The 24091-nt window shown below is 44.4% G+C and overlaps 1 protein-coding gene across 5 annotated transcripts in view; it reads left to right on the top strand.

Moving 5' to 3' along the window:
- The window catches only part of cacnb2a (calcium channel, voltage-dependent, beta 2a), an 83315-nt gene that overhangs the window by 26551 nt on the left and 32673 nt on the right, over nt 1–24091 (top strand). Inside the window, exon 1 of one of the 5 annotated variants that reach the window (XM_069667491.1) lies at nt 13199–13304. The exons of 2 other annotated variants lie outside the window; for them this stretch is intronic. In XM_069667491.1, the coding sequence (XP_069523592.1) occupies nt 13272–13304 (33 nt within the window). In that variant the 5' untranslated portion in view covers nt 13199–13271. Of the gene's footprint in view, nt 1–13198; nt 13305–23822; nt 23937–24091 lie in introns of those variants that run through there. 2 more of the 5 variants (XM_069667489.1, XM_069667492.1) reach the window with 2 other exon arrangements.

The raw sequence follows: 24091 nt of genomic DNA, 5'->3' as shown, positions 1-24091 counted from the left end.
AAGACGAGTCTCAAAGTTAGCCAACGGTGGCAGTGACGCCCAAAAGTGTGCAGTCTGCCGGAAACAGTAGAAGAAGACAACTTTGCAACCAACTTATTTCTTAATTGTGCATAAATCCTGTATTTATGTAGGATGAAGAAGTCAAATGACAATGAATGAATTGGATTGGTACCCAGGTGCTCATCTCACCGATGAATAACTTCAATAGGAAACTGAAATTGAAGTTGGCCAAAATAAAGAGATCACATCATTTAACATGGACTCCTCGGTTGTGGGCTTGTGTTTAGATAGCAGTCAATGGCTTCACTGACGCACAGCAGCGGGGAAAAATAGACTAAAACGAACATAGCAGTAAAAATCACTCGCGTATTACGCCAGACGCCCGTGCAGCATGCGCGGCTGGTGGAGGTTGCAGCACTGAATAACATTGGAGCGGCTCTGTCCCGACACACGCGTGTCAAAAATATGCTTCAAGTATGCATTTGTTCCAGCGGAGCGTGTGCACCTGGAAACGGCTTCAGTGCCTCAGCCACTTCTGAAACACACGAGCAATTCACTGGCCAAGGAAGGAAGCTAAAGAAAACAGCACGCATGCACACAATAAGGACATACAGACACTGTGTATGTCAAATGCACACTTTGTCCATTACAGTGTGTACACTTTGATGCGATAAGATGTGTGTTGGGGTGAACACCTCGGAGGTTAACGAAGTCAGTAGAAATGAACCTGTTGAGATGACGGAGCACTGCAGACACTGCTGCCAATTTCGTGTTGTTCTATTTTGTTGCTCTCTGTGAAAAAAACAATAAAAAGTGTGCCGGGTGGGAGAACTCATAAAAAATCCATGTCCAGTTTTATGACAGTGCGGACGGTCGTTGAGATGCTGTTGGGTGAAAGTGTCTCACATCCTGCTGCTAGCAGAGCAACAAAAAAAAACTCCCATTAAACCTGTTAATTACCAAACCTGATGATGATGCTGCTGATATCTCTGCAGCGATCAGTCCGCAGAAAATGCTGATTTGTCTGATGCGTTGCCATGTGCTGATCCCAGGTATCTGCTTGTCTATCCAATAAGCCTAATGACTCAGAGGACCATGTTTAATAACAGGGGTGGGCAGTGACTGGCGGATTAGGACTCCAGATGGTGCTGTTACTGCCTGACTGTCTGTCGGGCCACGCGTGTACAGCTGCAAGAGGTCACATGCTCTTACTACGGCGGTCAGCTCCGCCGCTGCAGCCCAGCGTCACGCAGACTCTTCAGTAACACTCAAGCAGACTGTTGCAAAGTATCAGCTGACTGCGAGTGCTTCTGGAGTTTTGAACGTTTGTGTGCACTTATAGTGTCATGTAGCAGAGTTAAACATGCAACAGATGTCACACAAATTAAAGCTTAATGCCCGGCCAGATGAAGGAAAACACTTCAGAGCTAACCATGACACCACAGAGCTTACACACTCCGCTGTGTGTGTGTGCTTGCTCATGCATGCCTGCGTGTCTCTGCCCGTATCAGTGTGTGTGTGTGTTTGTTATCAGCCGGAGAGACTCTTCACTCCACATGAGGCATGACACTTGCTGCTGGAAGAGCTCTTGAGGATGACCACAGATCACATCATCTCGCTGACACCGCTTGTGTTTTGGAGTTCAGTGTTTATTCTGTCGACTGAGGCACAGAGTTTGGCTTTTTTCATGCCGGGCGTCAGCTGCTTGCACCCCTGGGTCATGCTACTCTGAACAGAAAAAAAAAACCCAGGGGATTTGCATAATTCATTACAGTCGCTGTGGAACGGAGAGGCGACACAGGTGTCCCGGGCATTGCGGGAGGACGAGCATGTCTAAGAAGCCAAAGGTAAAAAACAACAACACACAACCTGCTCTTGTTTTTGTGTAAATCAGCAGCTTACTTCTCCACACACAGCTTGATCTATTAATTGTAGCGCTGGCTTGTTTTCTGGAAGCTTTTGCATCGTTTGTGGTTTCTTTTCCGCGTGCAGTTTTAGTTGTGACGACAACAAGAGTGCCCCAGTCGATATATCCTGAGCTCTGCTGGCCTGTACTGTGCGCTCAGTTTTTTAATCATGGATTCACGCGGGACTGTGTCTGCCTTTGTGATGCTAACAGGGCTTTTCTGTAGGTGAAAGACAATCTGCAGGGTCATCTTTCCTCTGTGCATGTGTCTGCTGAAATAGTTTGTTCATGCAGCTAAATCCCATCTTTGACAAGTGATTTGGATGAGAGCATGATTTAATCTTTGGCATTTTACACGATGTAGGGCAGTGTCCCTGAAGCCTTCGAATTGTGATCCCCGGGACATGAAGCAATCTGTAATCTGTCTGCGTGTGACGGGATGGACCAAATAGACTTTTCCTTTATTTTCTTAAATTCAAGAATTATTGAAGGTGCCCTGTGATGATTTCTTCAGTCGAATGCATTGTGTGTAAATGTTGCCTGACAAACTTTATATCATGCATTGTAGGGCTGTCCTGGTGAAGGTTTCCACTTTGGTGATTTAGTGCGGTTTGAGATTTTTTTTTCTTTCATTTGCAAATACGTGTCCTGATTTTTGTGCTTTTTAAAGAAACAATCTCAAAGTTTTTCATTTAAATAAATGTTAAGTCACTTTCTATCATCGAATGAGCTAACACAATGATGATTGAGCCTGTGGCCCTCTGATGAAAGCCTTTGCATTTGCAGTATATCGTATTATTATGGACTGGTGTGTTGCGAGTAAACAGTAATCTACTATGGCTGAACAAACAAAGAAAAGACCGATGACTACAGATACGACTTCAACAATAAGTGAAAATCCAAAGAAAAAGAAACAAATTCGACGTTCAGATTCGTCTACAAACGTAAGCGACAAAAATCAAGACAAAGGGAGCCAGCCGTAGATCGCCGTAGATGACATCACGGCTCCCATCAGCGGCTATCTGACGATGACTTAGCTTCTTATTATCTCTATAAACAGACATTTGCATGCTAACAGCTAACAATCCGTTCTAGATCTAAAATTCAACTTGAGTTAAATTCCCTTGACGCTGTGTCACGAAAGCCGTTCAGAATTCAGATTTCCCGACTTCCACGAAATGATCCGACCTCCGTTCAACAAACGAGCATTTTAAAAGTAGTTTTCTCCCCTCTTGAGGACAGACCTGACAAAGCCTCATTTTGACTTTTTACTAATCTGCATCAGGATGTTGAAATTTCGGCAAAGGTAAGACCTGTTAATAACAAGTAAATCACAAAAACCTTTCTGTAAACGATGCAGCACACGGAAAAGGAAGTCATTTATTGCTAACCGTCGGCTACATGCCCAGGCATGTTCACAGGTGTCCCCAGAGGCTGTATCGTCGTCAGATCCCAGATTGCCAAACTGGTAAAGAAACAGATTGTTTTCTACCAAAGCAGTTTCCTTTGGTTCAGAACACATACTCTTGTATTCATTATAAATGTATTTAGCATTCAACGTGTAAAGCAAGGAAGATTTCATAAAAAATATCATGAACATAAATCTGTATCTGCTTGCTAGCAGTCTTGTTCTCTGCCGCTTTCGTCGTTGCATTACCACATGTATTTGTTTATCGCCAAAAAAATGTGCGTTGTTGTACAAACATGATAAAACATAATTTCGTAGGGATATTTGTGGTCAAAAGCTCCACACGGGACTTTAACTGTTTTGATGATCCGGTACTTATAAGAGAAAAAGCCGAGTTTAGAGGAAAGTACAACAATAACCTGCAAGCTTACAACCAATACTGTTAGTAGACTCGTCTTTTTGTGTTGCTTTTGTAATAGGACTTCTTACGAGGTATAAAGAACAGATTTTTCCACTTTCTGTTTTTCCATGCTTCATGTCAGTCATTTCTTCTACTCTAAATCCTGGATCGGTTTAAAGGCCGGAGCAGATTTAAATCTCCTTACAGAGAGAAGCAATCATCACAAAGTGAGTCCGGGGATGAAGTGGACACAAGCAATCACCCCTGTGGGCGTCATTGTGTGGATGGTTCCCTCCCTCCTGCAGAGATGGACAGTACACAGAGGAGCATGTGACGACACAGCAGATGATTGTCTCACGCTGAACTGCTCTAACAGTTGGACTGTTCAAATTAGGAGCCCCTCAGCGGCGTCAGAGCAGCACACAAGAGTGGCTTTGTTAGTCCAAAAACGAAATGTATGTGAAAGAGAACCAAATGCACCGTGGTGTGTTCAGAGGCATGGGTCTAAAAATGGAACTTGCAGGATTTTGATCCGACTGCCGGCACACAGTGAACGATTGAAATCAGGGTGTTGTTTTCAGGTGCATTCATTGCACAAACATATTGCACTTATCCTTAAAGTCTGCTGATATACTTTATTGATATTATTGCCAACAAGTATTATCTGTGTATGCAAACCAATGACTGTATATAAAGATGGACGAGGCGTCCTTGTACAAAAGTGAAGCCCAAATACCCCTGGAAGCGGGCGTTTCCATCTTGCATATTTGGAACCAGAGTCTGTGCAGGAGAGATCAGCTGGTGGAGCTGCCATATTGACGTCTTGCCCGTTCTGCTACCCAAAAATCACATGTAAAGAGGGGGTATTATGCTGTTTCACATTTTAAGACATGTATATAATGTTACAATGTTGGATGTCCAGACTAAACGTGGGTGAAGTTTCAGATCTGTAGGAAAAAGTCTGTTGGATTAAGTTCTCAGTTCAGTCTGCAGGCTGCTGTGAACGCGCTTTTTCTATGCGCTGCACTTTGTGATGTCACAATCAGAAGAAAGCTGGCTTGTAGGGGCGGGGTTTCTTAAAGGGACAGAGCTGACTGAGTCGTTTCAGGCAGAGGCTGTATGAGGGCCTGCACAGAGCACCAGTGTGAGAAAAATGATGACTGTAAATTATACCAAGCTACTCCACAGGTATCACAGAAGCTAAATATGAGGCTTGAAATTAGCATAATACCCCCCCTTTAACTTACAGAAAAACGTGCAAAGACCCCTCATGATTTCCTCTCGCCGTTCCTCCTCTACTCTGCTAATCCGGAACAGATCGGCTGCAGGAGCCGGATTTGTCAACAAAGCTGTCAATCATGAGGTTACACCCCTTTGTGCGGCATCAAATAACTAATTAAAAATAAACTTGTCAGAAAAATGAACACTTGGATGTAAATCAGCACAATAAGAACTAACTATAATGACAGAAACCATGTTTGAGAAACATTTATTTGGCGTGTATTTTGATTTTATAGTTTGACTCATGTCCCATCTGTTAACATGGAGGAGGTGGGCTTTATGACCTATACTGCAGCCAGTCAGCAGGGGGCGATAGAGAGGTTTTGGCTTCACTTTTGGGGAGCTGTCATGTCGTCCATCTTTTATACAGCCTATGATCCAAACCTGGTCCTTCACCATGCATTAGGTTTGACAGAGCCAGGCTAGCTGTTTCACCATGTTTTCACTCTTTATGCTAAGCTATACTAACCAGATGCTAGCTCTAGATCGAGAGTAGCATCGATCTTCTCATCAAACTGGAAGCAAAAAAGGGAGTAAGCTTATTTCCTAATATGTCAAACTATTCCTTTAATATCTTTTAGAAAAACTTTGTCATTGAGTTTTTGTTCGTGAACAAAATGTGTGAAAACCAGACTCTCATCGCTAAATTACCAGATACCGGGCCATCCATTTAACCAATGCTGCTGAATCCGTTCATGTGTACGACATGTGTGTCTTCATATCAGTGTGTCACCATAAGGCAGGTGGACTTACTGTACTCTGTGTTTGCATACAGTAAGGCAGTGTATCTCCCTCTGCCTGTGCTTGCTGACCTGTGCGTGACTGTATTGGTCACAGCGGTCCCGATTTGCCGGCTGAAGAGTTTTTCCTATGACTCCATGTGGGGCAGCCGATGTGTTGATGTGTTCAGCGAGCGTGAAGCCACTCAGCACCTCGCACTGCAGCCGCCGACTGTTGTCCTCTGTTGTACATGTCAGCGCTTCAGGAGTCACCAGGTCTTTGTTTCCACTCGCTGTCCAGAAGCTCCGAGATGATCCTCATTCCTTTGGGCATGCTCGACAAGTTCTCTTTGTCGCCACTGCCTAAACACATCTTAGGAAGGGTAAGCTTAACTCGACTTTTACCTTGGATCTATATTCAGAGGAGTACAGAAGTTTTCGCCTCGTGTGTATAATGTTTGAGCAGGTATCTCTCAGGTTTAGTTCACATGCTAGGGGATGCCCTTGAACAGCAGTCCAACTCTTGCGGCGCTCAGAGAGGCTGCAGGAAAGAGAACAGCTGGGGCTTCCATCTCTCTTTCCTCAACCTCTCCATCAGTCTATCTCTCTCATTTCCCCTCCTTCCTTTTCTCTCCTCGTCTGTAATTAGAGACGGTCCCGGGGCTCGCGTGGCCTGGCGTGTGTTGTAGCTAGGTAACCTCAGTCAGACGCTGGCTGTCGGCCCTGGTGGTTTCATTAGACGTGCAATCACAGTCACATCAGACTTGCTGTGGGTTATCCAGTCTGATACGGATCGTATGCATCAGAAGGTTGCTTTTTGAAATGTAATGTGTTATTTTCCCTAAAGAAACAAAAGCAGCCAAACTTCTAAAATGTGTTGGTCTTTAATGGACTTGTTTTTGGGAAATGTACTCTATATGCAACTATTGTTCAGTTGCAGAGGGTTGGAGAAGATGATTGATACCACTCTCATGTCTGTACGGTAAATGCAAAGCTACAGCCAGCAGCCAGTTAGCGTAGCTTAGCATAAAGACTGGAAACAGAGGGAAACAGACTTTACATCTTGTCTGTTTAATTTGTACAATAACTAAAGTTTTCAGGCAACTTGTGGAGACTCCAGGAAGTTAGAGCTCCCTGGCATTAAGTAGTTTGGCATTTCTTTTGTTCTTTTTTACACTCCATTTTTGTATGGATTAACAAACCTAATATATCATTTACATGGATTCCTTTGAACAGAGCAAGACTTTAGCTGTGTCCCAATCCACAGGCTGCAGCCTTCGAAGGAGGCGGTCCGTAGAGGATGCTCCATTCATAGCCTGCATAGACCGTTAAAGCCGAACTGAAATGAGACAGTCTGGTCTACCCTTGCGTCACCAAACGCCGCTCCTGTTGCCTAGGAACAGGTAGCTAGTGGGCTAACTAGTTAGCATAACTAACGTTAAGTAAGTTAAAGTATTATTTTAAAGATAATTTGTTTCAACGGCCCCTTCGTTTTCTTAAACATGTGTATCTCTAGCTATTCGACTGAGTTGAAACCAAAACATTTTAAAGTGTATTCCTCGGCCACGTAAAAGTCCGCCATTTTGTTTGAATTGGCGTGCACTGCGTCTCGGGAAATGTTGGGCCGCGAAGGACGCACCCGATGGAACCGCAATCGGCCTTCAAATGCGGCCTTCGAAGGCTGCAGCCCCCGGATTGGGACACAGCTTTTTTCTTTGTCACTTTCCAGTAGGGATGGGTCAAAATTTTTCTAATTATATGTAATAACGTTTGAGTTTGAGAAATCATCTTAAAAAAAATATTTTTACTTGTCATTTTAAACAAAACAGGAAACAACAGAAACAACTGCTGGACAAAACCAGTACTGCAAAGACAAGTGCCCATTAGGGCTGTGACGATAACAGCATGACCAGAATACCAGGGCCACGTGACAACTAACCTAGCAACAGTAAGCGCCTGTGAGAAGCGCTCTGAAATTAAGGTCGTGAGCGCTGCCAGCTCAAAAACCGGCGTTAGTAGACACAGGCCCTTAATGTCAAACTACTCCTTTAGTAATGTCTGAAATCTTAAAACACTTTTCTGAACATTTGATGCCAAATTTCTGCACTTAATATTTGTTGATACTCAATGCTACGGACACATATCAGACTGTCCAAAAAAAGCTTTACAGTCCCTTATAGGGATTAAGTCTTATTATAGGTTTGTAAAGGCTGATGATGATTTGTCTCAGAAAGTTGACTGTAAATGTTAAATTACAGGATCAACTAAAAACAGTGCTGAACTTCCAAAAGAAGAAGATTTTTACATTTTGGACAATAAAAGAAAACGTGTGTGAGACTTCTGAAAGGAGTTTTTCTTGTTGGCAAATTGAAAGATCTATCCACGTCTTTCATCCTGCACTTGAAGGCCTCTAAGGAGACTTTAATTTGTGTAACAGCATTCTTGGCAAGACAAGAACCCCACTGACAGAAACTCAATGATCTAATTGTGGTGTATGTTAGCCCATTAGTGATCTTTTCAGGTTTACATAATATCATTCGTGTGAATCATGGCCTTTTAGAACAGCTCTGACATAAAGCAAAACACTGTTGATGTTGTTTGATATTGTTTGTGTCATTGGCGAGATGCTTGGGGTCAGAATCAATCAATTATCCTCAGTATCTGTCGTTGTATTTTCTTGTGTTATAAAGTCCTCAGTGTTATGATCTCATATGGATGTAAAATAGATTAACTCATGATCCTGGGTGTTTGAAACAGGCAGTGTTTGGCATAGCGGGGTGTTTTGTTTTGAACTTTCTCACTTTTTAGTGAGGGGAGGAAACATAAAAGTGTTGGTCACCTGTTAACTGTCCTCATACATAGGTAGATCACCCATGTGGAATAGAGAGTTCACAGATCTGTTGGTTAGTCAAACAAGCAATTCAACTCAGACTCTTGGAACTTGTGACAGATTTTTTATGCCTTTATTTATAGAGAGGACAGTTGATAGTGTTGGAAACAGGAAGAGAGTGGGGATGACACGCAGTAAAGGGCAGAGGGTGGGAGTTGAACCCTGGGCCGCCGCATCGAGGACTAACCCTAACCCTGACTGAACTGCTGAGCTAAACTGGCGGCGTGACTAATTTATGACATGTAAGGGATAATGTATAGTGAGCAGGTTGTAATCATGGAATGGAACAGTTAACATAGCTAATATGATTTACATTAAAATGAGCTAAGCTAGCAGTTTTTACTCATATTAAGATAAGCTAAGCTAGCAGTTTTTACTCATTTTAAAATGAGCTTAGCTAGCAGTTTTTACTCATATTAAGATAAGATAAGCTAGCAATTGTTACTCATATTAAGATAAGATAAGCTAGCAGTTTTTACTCATATTAAGATAAGCTAAGCTAGCAGTTTTTACTCATTTTAAAATGAGCTTAGCTAGCAGTTTTTACTCATATTAAGATAAGATAAGCTAGCAGTTTTTACTCATATTAAGATAAGATAAGCTAGCAGTTTTTACTCATATTAATATACGCTTAGCTAGCAGTTTTACTCACCTTAAAATAAGCTTAGCTAGCTGTTTTTACTCAAATTACAATGAGCTAAGCCAGCTGCTTTTAGTCACACTAAAATAAGCTAAGCTAGCAGTTTTACTCACATTAAAATTAGCTAAGTTAGCTGTTTTTGCTCATATTAAAATGAGCTAAGCTAGCTGATTTTACTCCGATAAAATAAGCTAAGCTAGTTGTTTTTACTCACATTAATTTAAGCTAAGCTAGCAGTTTTACTCACATTAAAATAAGCTAAGCTAGCTGTTTTTGCTCGTATTAAAATGAGCTAATCTAGCTGTTTTTACCCACATTACAATAAGATAATCTAGTAGTTTTACTCGCATTAAAAGGGCTTAAAAGGCTTTCGGTTTCATTGAGGGTTAACTTCATGAAGGCTAGGTTTGTTGCTGAGCTGTGAGAGCAGCAGAATCAGAATGGAGTCTACCATCAGTGTCTTCACACTGCACAAGGTGACTCTTTAAACACTCATGAAAGAAAACAACCGTCTGACAATGTCCTTTTTTTTCTAAGTGTAACACATGGGGATGTTGTATTGATCCCCCCCTCGTTGTGCAATTACTGTATGCTGGTTTCGAAAGCTATCCTTGTTGGCCTTTGTGTGCCTGTCAGTGTGAACGCCTGCTGACGTCATTGGCTGCATGTATACTGATCGATAAGCCAGAGGCAATGCCGGCGCTCGTTTCCCAGCGCAGGCAGAACAAGAAGACATCGATCTGTCAAATCCCATTCAGAGAGGCCGTTCAGGGAGGCAGTGAAGAATGCTCTCGTATAATTTCATTACAGTGATTACACAGAATAAAGCAGCTAATCTGGAGTAAAGCTTTATTTGCTTTTGTTAATTTGACAGAAAGTATGCAGTGACTGCTTGTAGAGGCTTTCAGATACATTACACACATTAAACAGGAAACTTTACTGACTGGGGTTTCTCTATTTTCTTCATTGCTTTGATTTTCCTGCAGCGTGACGCAGTTATGTAAAAGTCATTTTTAGTGAGCAATCGGAGGCACAAGATCACACGTCCTGATCAACTGTCATCACGCTCAGCATGCCGAGGTCTTCGCCTCCAGGCCTGAACTTAATTAGAGTCTGATTTTCACCTTCATGTACCTTGACCTCATGTCGCCACAGCAGGGTTTGGATAGGACTACAAACTGTGATATATTTTAGTTCTGAAAAGTAAAAGTGCAAAAAATGTTAAGGTTCTTAAAGCATAATGTTTGTTTTATGATAGTAAATAAGTTTGAGGCAGATGTATTTTAATATGTCAACTTGGGCTTTGAGAAACTTCTTATACATTCAACAACATGATAAATGACAATGTATAAATCAACCTAGAAAGTAGGTCATGAATTTAAAATATATTTTTTCCATTGTTTTCACCGGCGCCCGGTTATAATGTGGTACTACTGCCAGATGGCGGCTGTAGCTTTTTGCTATCCGCCATTAAATAACAAAAGAAGAAGAAGCCTTATTGCCAGGTGCAGATTGTGGAATAGTTCCCAATGAATATCGAACTATTTTTTTTATTATTATTATTTTGGCTTTTTTTTTTGCCTTTATTTTGAAAGGACAGCTGAAGAGAGACAGGAGATGTGAGGAGTAGAGAGTAGGGGATGACATGCACCAAATTATCGGCAGACCGTGAGTCCAGCCTGCGATCAGTGCGTCGTGGACTGTAGCCTCTGCACATGGGACGCCTGCTCTACCAACTGAGCTAAACCAGCGCCCTAACCGAATAGTATGTTTGCGTGAAATGCTCATCCCTACTAGAAAGTAATACGCAGAACAGAAAACAATGTGTGGAATCATTTAGAAATGGCTTTATTATGTTTGTCCTACAGAGCACGCTCTGACTCAATGGTTACAAAACTCTCAGCACTGTCTGCAGCACATGTAGCATAGCATTACAGCTGGGCAGACAGGGGCTGCACTTAAATTGGGTGACAATGTATTATAATGTTATATATTGTTTAATAAAGTTTTTCCGTCCATCATCCATATCTCTAAAATTGGTAGTGGTCTCCAAAATCCTATGTGCGCCAGGCTCTAATACCAGCTTTGATATCTGTATGGTGAATATGAAGCCAGCAGCCTGTTAGCCTAGCTTAGCACAAAGACTGGTAACATGCTACCAAAGATAGAAAGTTCTGCCTACTTTTGTGTCTTAATCTCACAAATTATAACCATTCGTTATTAGTTTATCCTACACAAAAACTATTTCCTGTCCGGGTGCAGTGACTTCCTGGACTCTTGTCTTCGCCATGAGTTCACCAAGCTAAGGAAACGGTCCAGCGCATAACCTCATATTAAACCACAAGCATTTGTACGAATTAAACACAAAATAATGTGTCAGCTGAGGAGGCTTGAGAGAGTAGTCAGATTTTGTAGTTAGCTTTATGCTGCTGTCTGTAGCTTCTTTCTGAACGGAGATGAACGACATCAGCTCATGTAACACTTTTACACTTACTCATAATTTGTAAATATATTGTAGTATCATCATAATAATAATACATTTTTTTATAATCACAATATTTTCTACAAAAAGACACAATAAACATTTTAGCTCCTGTTATACAACAACTAAATATTTAAGCCGATTTTGTGGCGTTTTTCTGATGCACCAGGACTTGAGACCATTGTCCTGGTGAGCTGAGGATAACTATCCCACAGATTGCCACGTGCCGAGCACACGCCCTGGATGATAATCCTCAGAAAGGGGTTAACCCTGATCAAACACAATATAATCCAGGATTTAGGCTGGTGCTGCCCAGAAAACATTTTCTCCCCTGTGCAAAATACAAATCTGGGCTTTACCGGGATGTCGAATAAAGCTGGGAGCGTGTAGTTTTCCTCTTGTGTGATGCTTACAGGTTCGCTTCTCATCTGTGCTCCTTCTCCGTGTCTGCATTCCCGTGTTTGCTCCTGTTTTATAACAGACACATTCTAATGAGTTATGGTTACATTTTGCGAACTCATGACTCAGCTGTGGCAGCTTCCGACTCGTGTTTTGACTCATGCTTTACCGCTTTAACGGGATATTTAACCTGCCCGGCCTACATGAGCTGTGACGTTGGAGCAGTGTGATTACAAACACACATCACAGCCTCGGAGTGTCTGATGTCGGATCACTAAGACATCTTTTACAGCCACCACTATAGTCTGTTAGATGCATGCCAGCTGCATCGCACTGGAGCTCCGACTGCTGATAGAAATCTGTCACTCTAATAGTAAAACAACTTTTGCATGACTCAGAGAGTTATTCTGCAGCTTCCTGCTGTCTTATCTTTCAGTCAGCGGCTCCAAACAAGCACAATCGTTTGCTATGAAGTGACCAAACGGAAAGTTTCAATGGCTTTGGTCGCCTTGATGATGAAAGCAAATATGGCATTTCGTCGATGTAGTGAAGATAATTACTTCCTGACGTTTCTGGTCTCAGCAACATGTGTTGAGACTATACAGTTCAAATCCTTCAGCCTTCCTCTCTTTACGGCAACACATGTAAACTCCCCAGATCACTCACTCGCACACAGACATAAAAAGCTTCTGCAGCTGCTTTTGGTGCTTTCTGGAATTTCCAGGTCGGCCCTGTTGGCCAGAGATCTTACTTCCTAACTGGCTGTGTGCGTGTGTGAAACAGAGAGAGTGTGTATATGTGTGTGTGTGGGAGGGGAGAGGGGTGAGGGGGGCTTGTTTTTGGGGGCTGGAGGACGGTCGCGGCTGCTCTGAAGGAGTGTTCTCCCAGCGTGGGAAAGACGCTCGTCTCTTCTCTGCCTCTCAGGGACTAAAGTAGGCCAAAGGAGGGCTGAGGGGAACAAACTTCTTCTTCTCCTGCTACAACTTTCTCTGCTCAAGTCGCTCCCCCTCTGGAGCCCGGACGAGGGGCTTTGTCGGAGCGGAGCAGTCGGGCTGGTAGGAGTTCCTGTGCTCGGAGGGGAGATGGGCAGCAGCTGAGGAGATTTTCTCCCAGCCGGGCTGAACGGCAGAGACGGGTAGGGACGAAATGTATCACTCCGGCAGTGAGGAGTCAGATCTGGTAAGTTTGAGTAAACACGCATTCTGCCTCTCAAACGGCCTCCTTTCACACTTTTCCGAGCCTAACCAACAGCAGCTCTCACTGTTCTTCTGTCTTCCCTCTGAACAAAGAGGAAGGGCTCGGACGGCAGGAGAATGGAGGTTATTAGTGCAGGATTTAAAAGGGGCGTAATCACACACTTCCTATTTTTCTCCCCCGTCGCTTCTTTGCCTGAAAGTCAGTGACACCCTCGCTTAACATGCACACGGCGACTCTGTTGCAGAGAAGAAGAAGCTCTTAAAGCTTCATGAATGATTTTGCGAGTGTGGCTGCGCGACCAAAGCTAGCTTAAAGTGGGCAGGGAGAGGGAAAGAGAGAAGGAAAGTAAACAGCCGGGGTACAGAGACCGGTAGAGAACAAAAAACTTGGCTGTGACTTACAGCAGAAGTTTCCTCTGTTCCCCAAATGACCCAAACAGAGCATCTCTGCACTTTTAGTTGAACTTTCATGCGGAGCTGGAACACCCATATGAAAATCAAATGTCCATTTTCGTGTCTGCTTATTATTTTAAACATGTCCTGCTCATTAAGTGTAGAGAAAGTCCAAATATTTAGCCTCAGATACAAGTCTGAAAACGGCAGCAAACACAGAAGACCTTCTGCAGGTAAAACTGCAGACGGTTATTTTAGATTGTAAGTGAGAACCAATGACTGTATATATAGATAGACGACGCGTCTCCATCTTTTCTCATTGTACGGAATTGAAGCCAAAACAGCCCCCGTGATAGGTGTTGATATGTGACATCATTTGGAGCCAGAGACTGCGCAGAGCTCGGCGGGTGGAGCCACCGTATCCGCTAGCCAAAACACACTCTTAACTTACCGGAAAAAAACAGCAAAGATCCGGCACGTCCGCGTGAACAGCTTCTTGTGTTGGTCTAACGTTCACAGTAATGTAAACTTCACTGACTGTAGTGATTGTTTTAGTTACGTCTCCTCTCACCGTTCCTCCTCCACTCTGCTAATCCGGAACAGATCGGCTGCAGGAGCCGGATTTGTCAACAGAGCTGTCAATCATCCTTTTTACAGCGTCAAATTAAAACGACACTTAGACAAAAATCAGCATGATAAGAACTAACTTTAATGACAGAAACCAAGTTTGAGAAACATTTATTTAACGTGTATTTTGATTTTAGAGTTCGACTCATGTCCCATCTGTTAACATGGAGGAGGCGGGCTTTATGACCTATACTGCAGCCAGTCAGCAGGGGGCGACAGAGAGGGTTTGGCTTCACTTTTAGGGAGCTGTCATGTCGTCCATCTTTATATACAGTCTGTGGTGAGAACCAAGACGTGTCTATACAATGTTTGAATTTGTGCAGCAATGAGAATCATCTCAGGTGTTGGAGTTTGAGTACATCACTCTCACTCACTCTGGAATGAGAGACGAACCAAACCTCCATTTAAGCTTCATATTGTTTAGCGCTTCTACCTGACGAGCTGTAGCTGGTTTGTTTTCACTCAGACCTTATAAAACCAATTCCTCTCGCACGCAGAGAATCTCCTGTTTGATTATACAAAGGGTCTGTTCACAACACTTCTTTGTTATGTAACTTTTTTTTGGATATGATGAAGGAAGCTTTCGCGCAAAGGTCCACATAAAATACAAAGCATTATATGTAGAGAAATAATGAGTAAACATAAAACAGTTACTGGCCTTTTGGAATAATTGTCTCTTTAGCTGAAATAATTGTATCCCAGCACATTTGCAGCCTGGTACGTTTGGCTCCACTGAAGACAGTTAGCAGCTCGTTCTGCTCCTTTACCCGTTCTCATCAATCATCCGCAGCCCGCTTCATACACCAGGAAACTGCCAGAATATTGATGACGCAAGCACAGAGCAGCCCCCCCCCCCCGGCCTCTCTTACTGTATCCCCTTGATCAGCCATCATCCTATTATGGTGCTGTGTTTCCGCTGAGGGACCAGGAGCTGCTGGATGAAGTAGATCTGGCTGTGAGGGGGGATTCACTGTTAACAAGAGCAATGCGTCTCAAGGGACTGCTGCTGCTGGTTACTGCAGGCGCAGCGTACTGAAGGGAAGGATTAGCACATCGTTTGCAGGTGTAAGGGTCCCCTCGCCCCGCATCTGTCTTGCTGTAATGTGGCGGGGTTTCTGGGAGTTGTAGTGATGGTGATTTTGAGGAACGGTTTACCAGAATTAACCTAACCGACTTCAGATTCTGGCAATTCAGTTTTTAGGCTCCAGAGATTAAATTGTTGGACGCCTGGTCTTCCACTGTCACTGAAATACTTCAAACACTATCAGATGGATTGCAATGAAGTTTGGCAAAGACAGGAATGTTCCCTCAGAGGATGAATCCTGTTGACTTTGGTGATCTCCGTACTTTTCCTGTTGCACCACCCAGCAAATTTTTGTCCTGTCAGTGAAATGTTTCAACAGCTGTCAGATGAGTTGCCATGATTTTGGTAGACGTCAATGGTGCCTAGAAAATGAGTCTTAGGCCATGTCCACACGGAGACGGAGCCGACTTTGTTTTGAAAAAGTTTTCCGTAAACACAGCGCCGTCAAAGGAAATGTTTGCGTCCCCACGAAACCGCTGAAACGCTGTAATATATATGTAATATGTAACGCAGCCACACAAATACAACAAACCGGAGAAGAAGAAATAGAGCATGCGTATAAGTGTAACGACAAAGAAGAAACACAAGCAGAAGACGATGCCGCAAAATATGAGTGGAACTAGAAAAGAGACCTTTGTGTGGACTGACGACGAGGTTGAACTTCTGCTTCGGGTCTGCAGAACGAGCGCGCCATAGTTGTTGTTGTTGGTGGTGGTGGTGGGGTTAGGGCATGCGCAACGTAGGGAGGCGGCGCGTTTCAAGAAAGATCCGTATAGGCTGTACACACAGAAACGCCAGGGTGGCGTTTAGGGATTTATCCACTCTGGGAGGCGGTTTCAAAAATGAGCGTATACAGGCTCCTAAACCTGTCTCCGTGTGGACGTGGCCTTAGTGTCTTTGTAACCTACCTTCCAAATTAATGTCAGTCCTGTCAGTCGAGTGGTAATTTTTTTAACAAAAAGTATGACGTTAAAAATAGATCTTTGCTAATAAAAAGACACGACGATACGTATGTTCCGTTTTCGTTAACGAGACTAGACGGGACGAGAGTGTTAGTGGTGCCTGTCAGACATTTAAAATGCATGATTTTTGGGAATGAACAAGTCATGGATTACTTTAAGATTATTGATCATTTACAAATAATGGACATGCATGTTTAAAGTTATGTACAGTTATAGACACACGTTCAACAAAGCTTGTTAGTATAAGAACATCATCCAGAGGCATGTCAGGCTTGAAGGCCACATGCCGGGTGTTTGTTTTCTTAGTTTCCAGCGAACTCCTGAGCGCTGTGGGATCATGTGATTGACAGCCAGTGATCCCATCACCTCGATGGGATGATGCACTTATCTAATGCACTGGCACTGGGAATGCTGGGTAAACACTTTTTTCATAGGCCTGTCAGTGTCACCTTGACGTCCATGCGGCCAACCCCCCCGTTACCACGGCAGAGGGATCATTACTCCTCCCCCCTCTTCTGTACTCTTTCTCTCTCTGTCACAGACGTACACACGCTTCTTGCTCACTTGGTTTTCATCCCCCTGCTCTGTTGCGAACATTTGTAACCGACCCTCGTAGCAGTCACACATCTCGCACTCTTGGCTGTCATGTCTGCTCTCATTGTCCCTTTATGATGAAGGGAGACGCCGGTTGAACGCCGATGATTTAATTGACTTTGTGTTGCTCCGAGTGGAGTGGCAGTGATGGACAGATGGCCCGGGAAAGGAGGCTCCGTTTCCAGCCAAAGAATGAGTCACGGCGAGCCTTAAACTGTGAGCACACTCGCTCAGCCCGTTGTCAGCCCCGCTGCGGTCAGCTACAGTCCGTCAGCCAGAACCAAACATGACTTGGCACGAGCGGAAATCTTCATTCCTCAATCATGATGCATAATGTGCGGTATACTCTGACCAAGCTGCCCCATTAGATCAACTAGTATTACTCGTCTGTTTTGCTCGTTTTGCAAGTTGGTCTGAATTTTGAGATGAATTCACTTCGTCTTAAATTTCACAGTGAGGTTACTAGAGGGCAAACTGCACACTCACAACTTAGAAAGCCCTTGAACCTATGTTTACTTGTTTTTCATAATAAAAATGATCATTAACTTTATTTAAATGTGTTTACCAAAGCAGGAAGTGTAAACAATGCATTGATAGCGTAAAACAAAAACTCTTATAGATTGTATAACCCTTATGTTAGAGACATGGCTAAGGAGATGTAAACAGGAAGTGCATTAAGACATTGACTAGTTCAGTTAAATGGTGGCTACCAGATTCGTCGTTCATATTTAGTTAAATCTGTGTCATGCTGCTGTCGCTGTTTGGAGTATAAATATGGATAAACAGACACCAAGTTTCGATTCCTTTTGATACTTAAATTTAATTATTTTGTGGCAAGAATACAGGTGATAAGGTACACCTTTATGTGTCTGTTTTTTCAACAGAAATATATCAAACAGTTACCAAAGCAGTCTAAACTGGTTGTACTGTCTGATTTTAAACAATCACCAGATTTTAATGAACCGAAAAGATGGGACTCTGTCTGATCCCAAACGAACCACAGTCCGGTTCGAGAAAAATAATCGGACTTAAAGTTGGACCTGATACAGGAAGCAGAAAACGGTGCATTGTGGGTTGTTAACGGGTGCTGACACTTGCAGAGACAGACACGCAGCCAGGCAGCAGGATGAGTAGAGGACAGAAGTTGGGGGGAGACGAGGTGAGGGCTCTGATAGAAATATGGGCTGACCAAACAATTTCACAAACGCCTGTCGAAACGCAAAAGAATACGAAGGTGTTCACACTGAAAAAAGTCTGCAATTCTCTCTATTCTTATTCTCTCTCTTTGTTTACCTCAGGGAGTTTTCCCACGTCAAAATTCAGACCAATCAGAGAACAGTTTCCTCGCGTATTAAAGCTTTTGGTCGGCTGGTAAAAGCTGCCGTTTTAACACAAACCAAACTCAAGGCGAACATTGAAACAATTTGGTCTCTGAATCGGACCAAACAGGCTGACTTCAGGTGTGAAAGCGTCCTTGAAAATGCAAGCGATGCACCGAACTGACCGTTAACACACCAAAGTCATTTGTTGTCCCAGGGAAGATGGGAGATGAGAGCGGCAGAGTGGGAGGTCAGTAGGGAATGGAAAGGAGTGGAAGAAGGTGAACAAAGGGCGAAAGAGAGGGAACATCACTATAAACTACTTCAGCTCCTTTATATAGTAAAACTTCTCCGTCGTCTTTGCTGTAAAGACGGCTAAACTTAGCCAGGACTCCTCCACTGTGAGAGCACTTTATAGCTCACATGAACAACCTTTATCTTCTGCATGAGTACAGCTCTGCTTTTTTTATAGCAGCTACATATAGAGGATAACTCCTGTATCTAAGAATGAAAATGGCTGCTTCCTCGGTGTAACTGCTTCATCCGCTTTAAGTGATTCTGTCGGACGCGGGAGGCAGCAGCGGTTGACTCACAGCCCCCCGTTTCACTGTGGTAATAGCCGCAGTGATTTGTGATGTTGTAATGTAATGATCGCCTACCGCTGCTGCGTGTAGAGGTCACCGGTGGTCTCACAGCAAGGACCTCTGTCCGAATGAATCAATAAGAGCGGTACAGAGACCACAGTGCCATTGCCCTTTCAATTTCCCCCCCGTTCATCTCTCTGTCTCTGGCCATCGCATGACGATGGCCCGACTCTAACACACACACCTCTGTTTGTCTGCGCTGCCTTCCGAGGTTGCCAGTGCAGATTTGCAGCACAGTTTTCACAGGAGGTTGTGGTAATATTGGGAAATTCTGCAGGACAGGATTTTGGTCCAGTGCCAGTTTTCATCACTGGTGCATGATTGTTAAGAGTGATACCTTAGACGGTAGATGGTAGCTCAGTCTGCAGGGCTTGGCTTGGGAACCGTAAGGTGGCCGGTTCAAGTCCTGGTGGCCTGGTAGCTGGAGAGGTACCGAATCCCCCAACTGCCCCCTCGTCTGACATCTCTCCATTAGTGCATGTCCATTGGTTCCTGTTTGTGTGTGTGTATTTGGGGCCTTTGTGAGTGTAGCATGTTTGTACTAACAGAGTGAAAAAGACTATAAGACTAATAACTATGAGTAAGAAGAAGAAGAAAACATACTTTAAGTTTGTAAGACAGCAAATGTTCCTTGACCAAGTCAGTTATATTTGAATATTCAGCAGTCTACAGCTACACCGGCGGCTCTTTGAAGCCCCTGTTTACATTGCGATTCGTTTTCACAGCGCTTTAACGAAGCTCTGCCGTTGCGCCGCCTTTGCCATTTTAAATTGAACCAAGCGACGCTGGCGTAAAGCTGCCCCAGCGCGTTTTAACATTGCGTTACGACCCTGCCGATGCAAAAGAGTTCGATGTGCGAACAAACAAAGTTAAGGCAGGATTGTTACATCTCTTATTATACGTTCTGTCTTCTATGTAGAACGCACGGAGGTGTAATGGTGGGGCGAAGTTGTTCCGCCTCTGAGCCGGCATCGGAGGTAGTAACAGAGGCGAAACGGCGTCTGTGTAAACAGTGGAGCAGGCAGGGCGGAACAGCAGCGTTTTGCTTGAAGGCTGCATGATGGTGGAGCCTCGTTACAGCTGAGGCGGAACCACAGTGTAAAAATGGCTATTGACACTGTTACGCCTCTGTTGCTACCTTTGCTGCAGGCTCAGAGGTGGAACGACTTCGCTCCACCATCCCGCCTCCGTGCGTTTTACGTTACAGACGTAACAGAGGCGTAACAGTCCCGACTCGAACTGGCAGTGTAAAAGGGGCTTGAGCGTTAAAACCCCAGCCCACAACACCAACTCCATTAGGATACATCTTTGGGAAAATCGGCACCAAATTCTGTGCCAGTCCATTTAGTAGATGTTGAGATATTTCAGAGAACAAGTGCTGGATTTGCTACAAGAATCACCAGCGTCATTTGCATTGGCTGAGGACAGCGAGTTGCTCAGAATGCACCAAATTTCATGGTAATCCATCCAATAGTTCTGAAGACATTTCAGTGTGAGCCAAATCTGTTGACAGCCTTCCCCGGAGCCATGTCGCATGTCTAAAAAAAACCACAGCCATCAAATGTAATGCAGGGTTTTATTGAACAGTCTGATATCAACCCTTTGCATCCTGTAAATAGATGATCTGTGCGAGACACCAAATTCCCTTTGAATCTTATTCAGCTTGGTACACCTCCAAAAACAGCCCCTCTCCTCGTGGATCAAACAGCATCACGCTGCTGTTAGATTATTATTAGCGGCCTGTGTGTGGGTGACACGGTGCTGCCAGTATCGGTGCAGCAGCGGGGTCTAGAGGTCGGTCAAGTCGGGCAGCCCGAGGCTCGTTCTGTCTCTGTGAGTCTTTGTCAGCGTTGCCGTTGGAGTGCAGCCTTCACAGCTCCGCGGCTCTCACGTTCAGAGCATCTGTGCCCTCTTGAGGCTAATGTCAAGTCGCCGTATTGAAACATATGTGACCATCGCACCATTCCTTGAAAAAGGAAGGGCAAGGAGTTCGATTGGATCTTCGTTTTTCTTGTCCCGTCCGTCAGTAATCGCTTCCTCATCAGAGCTAAAATCATATCACCCTCCCTCAGCCTTCCTTTTATGTTAAAAGTGTCATTTCTGCGCGCGCATGTCTTACTGGAAAGACCCTGAGTAGATGAAGGCGTGTCATTGATTAGCTATGATAAGTACTGCTGATTAAGCATCCTTTGATCTACAGTTAGTGCTCCTCAGGGAATCACTGCTGGACATAAACCAGGGGGACCGCTTCAACCGCTGCTCCCACAGGCCGACCCCACCGACTCCCCTGACCTCACACGACCTCGTGACGGGTCAGACGGAGGAGCAACATGCGTCAGCAGCGCAGTAAAAAAGAAAAGATTGAACGTTTTGAGTTATTCTTCTGCAGGGTTTTTCTCTTTTATGCGGACGGGAAGTTTTTAATTAACACTGTAATTATTCTCTTTTTCTCCTGTGTGGCTTTGTGGTGCTCGGCTCACTCTGAGGCTGATCTGATGGGCGAGGATTTAGAGCAGCTTCCACCTCAGAATCCCCAACGCTGAGACCAGAGTGAGGAAGGAATTATGTCTACAAACATAAAATATACAGAATATCCTCTTATTTCTTTTCTTTTTTTAGATTTTTTGGCTTTTGTCTTTATTTATAGAAGAGGCAGGAAGCGTTGAGAGGGGGATGGCGTGCACCAAATGATTGGCAGACCGGGAGACAAACCCGCAATCAGTGCGTCGAGGGCTGTAGCCTTTGCACATGGGGCGCCTGCTCCACCAACCGAACCAAACCAGTGTCCCATATGACCTCTTATTTATTTTAACTTGTCTTGACATGTCAACCTGCTCATAACTTTAATAGTTAATTGCAGATTAAATTGTGCATTTGTGACGTAAGACAGAAAAGAGACCCACATACAAGAAGGTGGTTCCAGCTTATGCTTCATTCTTTTCCCTTAAAAAACCAAAGAGATGATATTTACAAATTTATTCAGGTTTTTTTTGTTTAATTCAGCAGCAAAAATGTAATTGAGCATTTTGCTCGTTTCCATTGAGAAAAACATCCAGTTCATGCTCTAGATGATGTTAGTAAAATAGCTTCACTTTCACTTGTCTTGTTTCTGTGGTTTCCCTAATGATGCTTATGAATTATTTTTAGTTTCCAAGGACGACATGAAAGGAAAAGTTGTGCGAGTCAATAACTGGGCTGCACGATAAAAAACTGTCATTGCAATATAAACAATTAACAATCATACTTATTATTTGGGACTATTTTCTTCTAACAAAACAAAACCCCTCTCCTTACACACTTGGTTCAAAGACTCTGACACCCACGTGAAAAAGTAGAGAGCGTTCAGGTGGAGCGACACGTTCTTTCTAAGAGAAATACAAACAGACTGGTTGGCTGCAGTTGTGCTACTTACACGGTCTGTCATCACCATGTCATATCATTTCTAACTGTGTTAACTAAATATGTTTTAGCCGTGTGATCAGCCTGGTGACGAAAGCTCATGTCTCCAACTTCTTGACGGCACACAACCTCACGCCGTGTGTGCGCTGCAGGTGTAGCCGCCAAATGTAAACGCGCCACGGCAACTTCCCCTCAGTGAACGCTCCGTTTATGCGCATCGGCCTCGATCATCCCGCCGACGTGATCTGCGACGGCAGCGGCGTCCCATGCTTGTTTACAGTTTACAGGCAGGTGACGCGCAGACTCTGCAGCTCAGCGGTATCTTCACTCCGCAGAGCTGCACTCGTGTGATATCAGACGGACTTTTCTAGTAGATTTGTGATGGAAAATGAGAAACTGGACAGTTTTCTGTTTTGCACCGAGCAACAATAAAGTAGCAGCTTGACATGTTCAAGTTAATCCGCCCTGTGATGTGACTAATGCACATCGCAATTGTGAGTGTTAAACGATATGTCGCAGCCCTCGTTAATAATATGATAAATGATGCTTAAAATGAGCAGATTTATATTCAGCTTTCTCTCGTAAGCAAGCCGTCCACCTCTTGAGAAGATGGCCATGTACCTCACTTCTTATCTAACAGCTATAAACAGCTCATATCAGGATGAATCTAACGAACAAAACATGCACTGTCCACTCATAAACAGTATCCATATAGCACATGTACTGCCCAGCACTGATCACTGCAGAGACACTACAAGCAGATGGACTGACTGTGAGGGGTAACTGAGGAGGAAAAAAAAAAGGAGGGGAGTGACAGAGGAGGAGGAGAAGGAGGGGTGGGTAGAGACGAAGATAGAGCGGCACAATCACAGAAGGAGTCTGCAGGACAAACACTGACAGGCTGAGACACGGAGAGGGAGAGCAGAGCGAGCTCGCAGCACCTGAACGCGGCAGCTTCATTAGCATCGGGAGGAGCGATGATCACCGGCAGCCCCGCACCGGGACTCCATGTAGATTGTTGGAGAAACGAGGATGGAGCCAAAGCTTGAATGAGGAGCATCACTGCCACCTGACTCATTCTGGGAGTCAGCCCCAGCACCTGCAGCGGCGGCAGCCCGAGCACTCCGGCTATCAAGGAGACTGGAGCAGAGAGGGAGAGAGCTGCTGAGATTATGCGCGGGGCAGAGAGCTCCTGTGGATTCCCCGTCTTCGGCAACGGCAGCAGCATCAGGAGGAGCAGGAGGAGCTGCGGCTCTACAGATAGCGGCGGAGCTAACTGGAGCTGCAGCAAAACAAGGAGCGCTCACTCCAAAGATTTCTCTTCATCCAGGGATGAAGGCAGCATTTACAGCCAAGGTGTAGCAGCAACCAGCTGTGGATGTTGCCACAGTGTTGAATGTACCTGTAGCCGGGGCAGCGCTGGTGGAAAGGTGACCACAGCGGTGCAGTCAGGTGGAGTTGTAGCAGCAGCAGCAGCAGCAGGGGGGGGCAGTGGCTCAGGACACTGAATGACCAGTGTGGCTGATGAAGGCCACCTGGATCCGCCTGCTGAAACGAGCCAAGGGAGGTCGCGTCAAGAGCTCTGATGCCTGTGTAAGCACATTTTGAGTATGTTTACATGGTGTGTGTGTGCAGCGTGTGTGTGTGTGTCTCGTGTTCATCCATCAGTCAGTGGCGTTGGGGTCAGCGTGGCACACTTGTGCATTGTCTGGTGATGATGGGAAGCTGGGTGTTGTTATCAGTTATGG

Source organism: Semicossyphus pulcher, unplaced genomic scaffold, assembly GCF_022749685.1.
Source record: "Semicossyphus pulcher isolate SPU_LCO1_2020_fin unplaced genomic scaffold, fSemPul1.0.p SCAF_18, whole genome shotgun sequence".
Classification (NCBI taxonomy): domain Eukaryota; kingdom Metazoa; phylum Chordata; class Actinopteri; order Labriformes; family Labridae; genus Semicossyphus; species Semicossyphus pulcher.
The sequence above is the reverse complement of the archived record's forward strand: the minus strand, read 5'-3'. Positions and strand labels throughout refer to the sequence as shown.